Raw genomic sequence first — 11,534 nt, forward strand, 5'->3', positions numbered from 1 at the left:
GTAAAAGTACCACAATTTCTGTATCCATTCCTCAACTGAGGGGCATCTGGGCTGTTTACAGCTTCTGGCTATTACGAATAAAGCTGCTATGAACATGGTTGAGCAGATGTCCTTGTTGTATGCCTGAGCATCTTTTGGATATATGCCTAGGAGTGCTATAGCTGGATCTTGAAAAAGCACTATTTCTAATTGTCGAAGAAAGTGCCAGATTGATTTCCAAAGTGGTTGTACAAGTTTACATTTCCACCAGCAGTGGAGTAGGGTTCCCCTTTCTCCACATCCTCTCCAGCATAAGGGAGAGACAGTAAGACATGGAGGGGACAAGAGCTCCACAAGGAGAGCAACAGAACCAAGAAAACAATCTGGGCACAAGGGTCTTTTCTGAGACTGATAATCCAACCAAGGACCATTCATAGAGATAACCTAGAACCCCTGCACATATGTAGCCCATGGCAGTTCAGTGTCCAAGTGGATTCCATAGTAACAGCAACAGGGACTATCTCTGACATGAACTGATTGGCCTGTTCTTTGATCACCTCCCCCATGAGGGGAGAGCAGCCTTACTAGGGCACAGAGGAAGACAATGCAGCCACTCCTGATGAGATCTGATAGAGTAGGATCAGAAGGAAGGGGAGGAAGACCTCTCCTATCAGTGGATTTGGGGAGGCACACGGGTGGAGAAGGGGGAAGGAGGGTGGGGTTGGGAGGGGAGGAGGGAGCTACAGGGGGAATACAATGTGAATGAACTGTAATTAATAAAAATTGAAAATTAAGTTTAAAAATATTTTTAAAAAACAGCAATTTAATGTCCTCTGGGCAGCTTCCATGTCCTTTCTTGGTGACCCTGCAAAAGTGAATTCTGCTTAGTGATTCCGACTCTTCCAGCATCCTGTCCCCAGTGGTCTACATAGTTCTTCCCTCTCTCCTGGCACATGCCTCTGCAAGATACAACCAGACCCTATGACCTGGCTCTTCCGTGGGTTCCCTGGCTGCAAGCTCCTCATGCCTGCCATGAAGTCTGCTGCCCCTTTCTGCTCCACTCTTCCAGGCCCCCTTCTCCACTCAGAGAGATAAAAGAAAGGCCTGGTGGCAGGGCTGGGGCATGAAGGCTAGCCCCACCTGACTTGGCAAAGATCTGCCTGCGAGCCTTGGCAGAGAGCATCTGACCCGACTCCAGAGGCTTGCTCACTTTCTCCCCAGTCTTGCAGCCTGCTTGCTACTTTCTCCCCTTGACTGTCTGAACCTGACGATGGCAGGAGCTTTTGTGATGGTGACAGTGGGGACTGGTATTCAGAAACCAAGAAGGAAGGTGATGGTCTCGCCCACAGACATGAGTGTACGCACATGCGCACACACATACACACACAAATACTGCTTTACTGAAGAGCAAATGTGCTCTTATGAAAAGCTTGCAGTAGTCGAGAAAAGCAGGCATTGATTTCTCTCATATCAGCAGACTCTAAATGCCTTCTTTTATGTTCCATTGGCCAAATTTTGATCACATGATATCTAGTAGTCAAGAATGCTTGGAAACGTAGCCTTCTACTGTATCCAGCTAATAAATAGCCTGATGAGTCCATTCAAGTAGCTCACATATGTGACTTGACTGTCTCTCTCCCACCTGGTCTGGCTGCAGCAGGCATTGGTCTGGGAGGCAACTGCACCGGCTGTGTCATATGCTCGGAAGAGAACGGCTGTTCCACCTGCCAGCAGAGGCTCTTCCTGTTCATCCGCCGGGAAGGTATCCGTCAGTACGGCAAATGTGTACACGACTGTCCCCTCGGCTTCTTTGGGATTCGTGGCCAGGAGGCCAACAGGTGCAAGAGTACGTGTCTCCTCCCACGTTGTAGGCAAGTTTGGGTTGGGCTGCCCAGTATCCCACCATTTCCCAGAACCTGCCCCGGGGGGAAAGCAGGACCATGCCCAACCCCAAGCTTGCTGGTTCCAGCCGGCCCTGCAGCCCTCGGCCAGGTCGTCTCTCTCCTCCCTGATACCGTCCGCTGTAAGGGAACACCAGCAGGTCTGGGTTCCGTATGGCCTCCAGCAGGCTATTCGCCTCACCTGCGTCTAGCTCCAGTATGAAAGGTAGTCCTGACCTGTTCTCTGTTTTCACTGTGACCTAGGAAAAAATCACTAATCTCTGAGTGTTATGGGTAAAGGGTGAAGGAACCTCACTCCCAACCCAGATTTGCTATGTGACTTTCAGTGTATTGCTTCCGGTACTCAACAACAATGGCCAAGTCTGGACTGCTGACAAGATACCATATTCTGATCCAATGTTCTAGCACTTGGGGCTGCACAGAGATCTTCCCACCTCAGGCAGACCCGTGAGGCCCCGTCCCAGGCAGCTTACATGTGGTGTCCCTGGCTCTGTTACAGAATGTGGGGCCACATGCGAGAGCTGTTTCAGCCAGGACTTCTGTATCCGGTGCAAACGGCGGTTTCACCTCTACAAAGGGAAGTGCCTGCCCACCTGTCCACCAGGCACATTGATCCACCAGAGTACCCAAGAGTGCCAGGGTAAGTGATGCCCTGGCCACCTGTCCCGACCTTGGGGAAAGGGCAGGAGACCTGAAAGCTATTAATGGGCAGCCTTAGCGGCCTGTTGGTACACAGAGAATCCTCAGGGTTCTAGTGCCAGGGTAACCATCAGGATCACGGATGCTGTGCCACCAACTCTGGCATTGCTCTTGTCACCAAGGGTGTTCTCACCAGCAAGGCAACAAGGAACAGTGTTATCTGCAGCCATCTCAAGAAAGTCACTCCAAGTGTGTCCCAGGGCTTTTCTGAAGACTTGCACAAAGTGACTACATGGGGCCAGGGGCTGTATGAGAAAAGGGCTTGCTGTGCAAGTGTGGGTCCCCGCACCTACAGAAAAGCCAGGCACCCTGGGCGCTCACTGTGACCCCAGGAATGTGAGAGACAGGGGGATCCCAGGAGATGGCTGAGGTCTTTGTCTCCACACTTCAGTGGGGGACAGAAGGGACATGCAGTTGGCATTTAGGTGCAGAATCTTTGAGAAGAATCCTGAAGCAGCATAGAGTTCCGGGACCCACCCTATCAACCACTGCCTACATCTTTCTTCTTTGGTGTGACCTCCTGGGTCTGTCTCTGAGCCTGCACCCCAACCCAAGACCAGAATAGATAAGATAGCAAGCTGTAAAATGCCTCTGCTGCTCATGGCCCTTCCGTGGCTCCTATTAGGCCCTGGCAGAGCCCTGAGCAATCAGTCCCTGTCTGTGGCCTTTTCATCCATCTTCCTCTTCTTCCAGGCTGGGTGTGCCTATCCTGGATCAGCATCCTGGGGACTTTGTGGGGGATTCCATCCATCTGAAACACCTCCTACCCCTCCTTCCCACCCCACTGGACACTCAGTACCACAATCTCCTCCAAGAAGTCTTCCTAGACCCAAGGGTGTGGTCCATGCTTCTTCTGGGCTCCCGTAGCTTCTGTGCCCTCCAGAGTCATACAAAGCACCCTGCCTTCCTGGTGTAATACCTCAACGTGTTGCATTCTGGGAGCAGGTGGCTGTCTCTTATATGCAGCTGCCCTTCTGTACCTGCAGCCCTGGGTCTCACAGAAGGTACTCAGTCTTGACTTACCTGGTGAATCCATTGTGTGGTGGCAGCATAGCTTCCTGAGATTTGGAGACACACCTGTTCCTGCTCCAGGCCTCAGCACCTAAGACAGGACATTCACTGTCCCCTGAGCTTGGTGCTACCTCCCATTCCAAGATGAAAGGAATGTGTCTAAAATTCCCTTTTCTGAGGACTTCCTGTCCATATCCTTGTTTTCCCTCACAACAGCACTAGGTGGCTTTGCCTTCTATAGTTGGTCAAAGGCATATGGTCAAGTTCAAAGCTAGAACTCTGCTCCTGAGGACCTTTTAACAGCCAGCTACTTCATGTCTGCCCCCAGTTCCTACACCTTTCTGAATTCCAGCCGCATGGCTCTCAAATCCTGCTGGCCAGGGAGGCCCAACTCAGCTCTGTCACCTCCTCTGGGAAGCCTTCCTCGTCAGTGGCTTCTGGCTCAGCCTTCACTGACCCCTTCTCAGGCCCCTGTGGATAGCAGTCTCTATGTGTGTTCTCTGCTGCTGCAACAGACTGAGTCCCTTGCAGGTGGAGATGGTATCCTCAAACCCCTGGTCCTTGAATCCAAGGGGCACACACTGCCAACTGGCTCACCTGTCTGCCTCTCCCTTCACCCGCAGAGGAGTGTGAGCCGAGCCCTTGGGGCAGCTGGAGTCCCTGCATACACAATGGGAAGACCTGTGGCTCGGGCTGGGGCCTAGAGACCCGGCTGCGGGAGGCCGGCCCAGCCACGCAGGAGGAGCTGGCGAGTTGCCAAGTGTTATCTGAGTCCAGGAGGTGTCCTATAAAGAGGCCCTGCCCGGGAGGTGAGCACCAGGCCTGCGGGGCCACGCTGGGAAAGACCCAGGGGTGATTTCTAGCGTCTACGGACAGAGAGCCCTACAGGTTGTGTCTGCAAGGGCCCCTGCCTGCCAGCCCTTCCTGGGAGTTAGGCATCACCCTGTGGGGTATTTCCAGGGAAGGGTTCCAGACATAGTAGGAAGGCTGGTCTGCGGTACCCAGACCCCCATGCCGTAAGGATTTCAGAAAGGTCTGCTGTTTCTAGTGGAGTGCATGGGAGTATGGGTGTGGTGTCTATAACACAAAAGAGAGCTGCCTGACTCAACATACAGACTCAGTTAGAGACAGGTCCCAGGAATGCAGGGAGCCACGGTTGCCATAGAGATTGGAGTGAAACACTGTACAACCCTAGGCACACAGATGCAAAGAGATCCTAGCTCTGAGGAATCGATGCTGTCCGCTACACAACAGTAGAGTGGGAAGCTATGCCTCTACCACCTCACTAATGCCACAGAGACCCCTCCACTGGAGCACGTCAGGCCACAGGTTTCCAATGGGGACCACTAAGAGCTGCAAAAGAGAGACAAGTGCATGGGTCATGGAGTGTGAGGGAGATGGCACCAGCATGAGCACGGTGTGCTGAGTTTTCTAGAGTTGCTGGCTCCTTTGATCCGTCCAGTGGCCAGGATGTGGGTGTGGTTATTACCCCATTTCAGGAGACGGAAGCCCACAGAGCTTGAGAGGCATGCCCCGGGGTCACAGAGCCACTAGGTGATGTCGGTAGCCAAATGTTAGCCAGTAGGCAAAGAAGAATCTAAACTGTAGTCAACAGTGAAAGACCTGGGGCCGGAGCACACAGACACACAGCCGAGACATGGAGGAGGCAGAATTTGAATCTAGGGTTTTCCCACCACAACCACCACCACCCACACATACAATGGGCAGTTGGGACAAAGAGTGGGGGGACCTAGAAGATGAGACTAGACATCCACAACTCAAGGAAAGTGCTTTCACAGATGGTGGTACCAGGAGCTGTGGTGCAGGCACTGAGGGGACTTATGGGAGTGGCATGTGCTTAGTATGAGTTCCCACAAGCCTGCAGAGCTTCCTCATATGTGCCTTGGCTCAGGCTCCTCTTCCGAGGAAAGCTTCTCTGAGCTCCCCCTCACAGAGCCATCTTCAGGCATGTTACATCACATCGTTGCACTGACACCCCGGGGGGAAAGCCCTGCGCCTTCTGCACTTGTCTGTGGTCTCCGAGGAGGACCACGCCATCTCTGGCGCTGGAACAGGACCCGGATGTTAACTTTGTGGGAGGGGTACACGTGTGGGTGGAGGGAGGATGGACGGGTGGGTGGGTGAGTGGCTGGGTAGGTAGTTGTGTGAGTGAGTGAGTGGGCAGACAGGCGAGTAGGTGAGAGGTTGAGTGGGTGGGTAAGTAGAGGGGTGAGTGGTTGGTGGGTGCGTGGGTTGGAGGGTGCAGGGGTGAGTGGGCCGGTCGATGGAAAGGTAGGTAGTTCTGTGAGTCCGTGACTCGATGGGTTGGAGGGCGTATGGGTGGGTGGGAGATTGCTCGGGTGAGCAGGATCATGGTGGTGTGGATGGGCTGGCACAGGGGAAGGTGGGGGACACAGATCACGCATCTCTCCCAGTCCCCGCCCTCAGAGCTGACAAGGACCTCTCAGGGAGTGCTCTCCTACGTCCCCAGATTCCATCTTCCCCTGCATGGTGCCTCCAAGGATTTAGATTTGGTGGGGAGCCCCAAAAGTGGACGGCCTGGTCTATGGGTGATTCTGAATCTGCCCTGCAAAGGGAGATGCTGACACCCTGGCTCCTTTGTGAGAGCACAGTTAGCCATGGAGAGACAGTTCTTGCCCTGTCTGTGACAGGGTTCTGACATCTCCCCCTGTCTGCTCTGTGTCCTTGGAAAGCAGTGCTCTGGGTGATGTCATCAGTTCCAAGAGCACACAACTCCCCAGGAGACTGCCTTGAAAGAGCATATGAAAACGGCCTGGGTGACTCCTCACCTTATAAACTCAAATTTTAGGATTGGCCTGACTCCCAGACACACCTCAGTCTTTCCTCCTGTCAATCAATGATGGCAGCTAGCAGCTGGGAAGAGGGGTGCCCCAGGGAGCAGGCAGGTTCCCACAAAGGTGCACCAGCAGCGAGGACCGCTACTGGGAGGCACAGGCAGGGCTAATGACAGTGAGCCAAGCAGGGCTGCTGAGGGAAGCCAGCTGAGGGCCCTGCTGGGAACACTCAGGTCTCCTAGAGACAGCATGCTGGGACTCTGTCCACACCGTCTGCCATCTGGCCACTGGTCACCAGACGGCCTCAGCCCAGATGAGCTTCTCTGAATGGAAGTCAGAACTGGTTCCAGGAACTCCAGGCCACTGAGCAAGTTAATCCGCTGGCCAGTCTTTGGCCACCCTATCTGAGAAGAGACTAATCAGGTGTTCACACTGGGCATGTGCCATGTTCCTCCAGGGTTGGTGGGACACACCAGGGTCAAGATGAGACCTGGGTTTGGGATGTGCAGCCAGCCCTCTGCACTGCAGGAGCGGCTGTGGCCAACTGCTTCACCTGCCTGTCAAATGGGATAGAAATGGTAGTAGCTTTTGCTCCCAATGCATGGATTTGCTCTCTGGGTCATCCGGCTCAGGCCAAGCAGCAGCTAAACTTAAGGGACTTGGGCTTTCGGGGATGCTCGTAAGGGCTGAGCCTGGCTGAGTTGTGAGGGACTTGGGCGGCAGAGAAGCCTTATTAACAGTTAGGTAGTACATGGTTAGGAGGACATGGGGACCCCATGAGGCCATCCTAAGTCCTGACAGGTGCTGGTCCTTCCATATTTACAGGCTGTTGCCCAGCTCCACCTTTACTTCTGACACTCCCTCCTCAAGTCAGAGTCCTCCTGACCCCCTAGGAATCACCAAGGAGGATTCTGTCTGCAACAGTTTCACCTGCAGCCCCAAATTTACAACAGGGTGACTTTGAGTGCAGCAGTCCAGCTACAGGACCTGCTGGGGCTACTTGGGGTTTCCTCATCTCTCAGGACCTCCCCGGAACCTGTGTTCTCTTCCAGAGAGAAATCCCAGGCGGAAGAGCCGGAAGGATCGGCGCCAGCGCAAGGACAGGAAGTTGGAGCAAAGACCACCTCAGCCTGGCTCACAATGACCATCTCCAGTTCTGGCTCACGCCTTTGACTTGCTGCCCTTCCACTACGGCCTCCTCCCTTCTCCCCTGCCCTGCTATTTCCCCACACCCTTCACTCTTTCCATTTGCTACCCTTCCTGTCTCGACATTATATTTTATCCTTTTCTGTTTTCCTCTCCTCCCTCAGTTCACTTCCTTGTTTCTTCTTCTTTGGACCTTTCCTTCTCTCCGTGTCCCTTTTTCTTCATTTTTTCCTGTTTTACTTTCTGTTCTTCACTATCCAACCCCCATACACCAACAGACATAAGAGAGAGAGAGAGAGAGAGAGAGAGAGAGAAACTGTGCCTCTGTCCTCCATGTGGTTCTCTAGACTTCAAAGCAAACTTTATTTTTCTAGATTTTTCTATGACCCTATCCTGACTCCACCTTTTCAGAGTTACAATTTATGAGGAATAGGTTTGGGTACAACTTGGCAGGCCCTGGAAGCCCTGCTTCTATCCAGAAAGGCCCTGCAATCTGAGTTGTGAACCCCTCACCAGGACCACTCCTTCAAGGTCGATTCTGCAGCACTCAGCCAGTGCCTCTGCCATGAGGCCACCAGGAATGGTTCCAGGACCTCCCAAGGCCCAGCCTGCACCCTTTGTCCAGAATGGTGGTATAGGATCCACTAGGGCCTCTTTAGCTAGAAGTGGCCCGAAGCCCACCAGCAAATCCCCTTACAAGTGCCTGCAACACACCCTGAGTCCCAACCCCACTCCCCATCCCTGATCCATCTCCCTTTTGGAGTGCCATGACTTTTCCCCAGCTGACCACCCACCCTCCCAAAGCCTTCGGGGACCCGTGTACAGGATCAGGTGGGACTTTTAGTCCTGTTACTCGGTGGTCCCAAAGGCTATTGCAGCCAAGTGGAGCTTAGAGATGGTCCCACCCACTCCATTCACCCCCTGCTACCCGCTGCCCATCATACCCATAGAGAAACTGACGTCTAAGGGAGTAATGGGCAAGCATTCTCTGCCTTCACTCAGCACAGCACATCTGTGAAGAAGCTTGAGGGTGTTTGGGGAAGCAGTAGAGAAAATTGATGGGTCAGCAGTTCAGCTGGCCTCCCACTTATCCACCTTCTGCATGGACACTCTGTGGTACCCCTAACTCTAGACAGGAAGGACACTGGGAAGAGCCGTCAGGTAGACAAACCAATTGGCAAGTCTGTCCTTCGCCTTGGCATTGGCCTAAAACTGCCATTGTTGCTGGGAGGAGTCTTTGCATTAGGGCCCAAGGGTAGCTGGGAAAGGATACAGGCAAGAGAGAAGCTCCATGTGATGTAACCTCATCCTGTCAGGCAATGACCTTCACATCCACCCTACACTTAGCAGGCGGGGATCCACAGCACTGCTCCTGACCCTGTAGCTGTATTCCTCCCTGGTCTCCCACTAAGAACAGCCGGATCCCCTGCTTGCCTGGCCAGGGGCCCAGCTTCCCCTGGACTGTTTTCTTGTGTTGAGACTCCTGGCTACTTTGTAAAGATAAAGATAAAAGGAAAGAAACTCGTGAGGATTTCTTGGGCATCAGAGAGTGTTAGGAACCACCGTGCCCAGAGTTTCACAGTAGCAGAATGTAAACTTCCTGGGGCAGCTTCCTCTGGAGTGATCCGGCTGACAGGGGCCATGGTTCATGGGGACTGACTGGGACAGAATTTCCACCAGAGTGCTTCCCAAGGGTCTCTCATGCACTCCATCATTAAAATGCTTGCCTTGCAAGTGTAGGACCTGAATTTGAACCCCAGCACCCACGTGGAAAAAGCCAGGCATAGTGGCATGCCCCTGTGTCACAGCACTGGGAAGACAGAGACACAAAATTCCCTGGGCTTGTTGGCCAGTCAGCCTGGCCCAAGAGGCAAGCTCCAGGCCAGTAAGGAAGTTTGTTTAAATAAAAAAGAAAAAAAGGTATTGGCACCTGAGGAAGAACACCTGAGGTTATCCTCTGGCTACTATACAGAGAGGGACAGTGTGTGTATGTGTGTGTGCTAGCACTTGTCTGCACTTCAGCCAGATGCTGTGTCCCAGACCCCCTCAAACTCCTGGACTAGATAGAGCCTGAGCTTCTAGCTGTACTCCTTGTGGCCTCTTGGAACCCAGGAGCCACTGGAAAGAGCACAGGCTCACTGAGTCCTGGGAGTAACCTGAGCTCCTGGTGACCTGGTGTAAGTCCAGCCTGTGAGCTGTCAGCTGTGAGTCTGGGCCAAGCCACGTGCCCTTTCTGGGCTTCCATTACTCCTTTTGATGAATGAAGAGGAGGCAAGGCTGGGCTCAGTTCATTGTCCGCATCTGACCGTCCAGCCACGTCCTGGGCTTTAAGGGTTTTGTTTTTTTCAAAGCTTCAGACTTCAGAGTGCTACACAGACCTAAACATCATGAACAAGCTGAGAAACAAGTGAGACAGGAGAAGGTATTTAGGATGAGTCTAGGGGAAGGGTGCCCAGAAGCCCAGGATCTGGATTGATGGTCATGGCTCCAGCTCTGACCACACAGCTCAAAGGTCTGAGTCTGGGACAGATGGGGAATACAGACATGTTCTGTCTAGAGTTTTCTGCTAAGATTCAAGCCCTTGGACAGTGGAGGCTCTAAATTCCATAGAGGCTCATAAATTCCATACAGGATGAGACTGGAAGGTCTCAGGCCTGCAATTATCTCCCTATGTTCTTCCCCTCTGAGGTGGGGAACCTGATACTCTGTTGAACCTGATACTCTGTTGAAGGCTCTGGATATTTTTAAATAGTTTATAGATTTCCCCTGGAGCCTCCACTATAACCTGGCGCTGCATGTACCCTCCTCCTTTTGACTATGCTTTTGTGGTCCATCTCTCCCACCTTCCTGGTAAGGGAAGCTCCTTGCCATCAGCTGCATCACCTGGACGCCTCTTGCAAGCAGAGCTGGAAAACTGCTCTACAGCTGGATGGACACATGGAGATGGCCAGTGAGGCTGTGTGGCCCCTCGGTGATGTTCTAGTGGCAGAGAGTGACACTTTGCTCCTCCTACCCCATTCCTACTGGCCTGGACCAGGTCTTCTGATTTGTCCTACTCTCTTCTAGACCCTACTCCACCAGACCCTTCAGCTTGGGCTGCCTGTTATTCCCACACACAGCCACTAGAGGGTATCACTCCACCAGGAACTGCCAGCCTGGCCATTGCCCACTCCCTTGAACTTGGGGGCATATTGCTGTCCTGGGGACCAGGGAGAGGCTGCCTCCCACCTCAACTGAACAGTGACTTCAGTGGAATGGCCTTCACCACAGCACACAGTGTCAAGACTCCAGAGCCAAGCCCCAAGCCATTCCAAGCCCAGAACAGAAAGCTGACTTAGAAGACAGTCCAACATTCCAGGAGAGCCACCAGGACCCGCCTGCAGACACCAACCCCCAGCGACAGCAGACATCCCAGATCGTTTTAAGTCAAATCCGCCCATGCTGTGGGACCCTTCTGACTTGGAAATGTGCGTCCTAACAATAAAAGCAATAGTGGTGGTACCGATGGTGCCCTGTATTAACTTAGCGCCCCGTGTATGGTAGATCTAGGTGCCAAGAGCCTTTTCACTGTGTTCTGGTCCTTTTAATTCAATAGAGACCATAGAAACTCACCTGACCCCCTCCTGTATACCTTCAGTGGTGGGAAAGGTCTTTCGCAGTGGAGACATTCTGGGAGCAAGGTCAAAACACCCATCCATGGCCCACTGGTTAAAAGATCTCTTCAGGCCCAGAGAGCCCACTGAGAGTAGAAGGGAGGTCACTGTTTGTACAAAGGGCCCAAGGATCAGTTCCCATCCCAACTTCCAGCCTCAGAAGCTGCTGGATCCTGGACCACAGGCCCGACCCTGAGGCTGTGGCTCCTGTCTGGGGTCTCTGTCACTCAGCCCACCCCACACTGGGCTTCCACCAGCCTTCCTCCTTGAGGTGGAACAGACACACAACCTGGCCCACAGAGGAAGAAGCCTGATGGGCAGCAGCTCCT

The 11,534-nt window shown here is 53.2% G+C and overlaps 1 protein-coding gene across 1 annotated transcript in view; it reads left to right on the forward strand.

The window, feature by feature from the left end:
• Positions 1 to 11,044, forward strand: part of Rspo4 (R-spondin 4) — a 37,219-nt gene extending 26,175 nt beyond the window's left edge. The window contains exons 2-5 of the mRNA XM_055617997.1: positions 1,637 to 1,825; positions 2,380 to 2,520; positions 4,214 to 4,399; positions 7,459 to 11,044. Of these exons, the coding sequence (XP_055473972.1) occupies positions 1,637 to 1,825; positions 2,380 to 2,520; positions 4,214 to 4,399; positions 7,459 to 7,550 (608 nt within the window). The 3' untranslated portion in view covers positions 7,551 to 11,044. The remainder of the gene's footprint in view (positions 1 to 1,636; positions 1,826 to 2,379; positions 2,521 to 4,213; positions 4,400 to 7,458) is intronic.
• Positions 11,045 to 11,534: the final 490 nt, after the last annotated feature.

This window comes from Psammomys obesus, unplaced genomic scaffold (assembly GCF_907164565.1).
Source record: "Psammomys obesus unplaced genomic scaffold, mPsaObe1.curated_primary_1811, whole genome shotgun sequence".
In the NCBI taxonomy this organism is placed as follows: domain Eukaryota; kingdom Metazoa; phylum Chordata; class Mammalia; order Rodentia; family Muridae; genus Psammomys; species Psammomys obesus.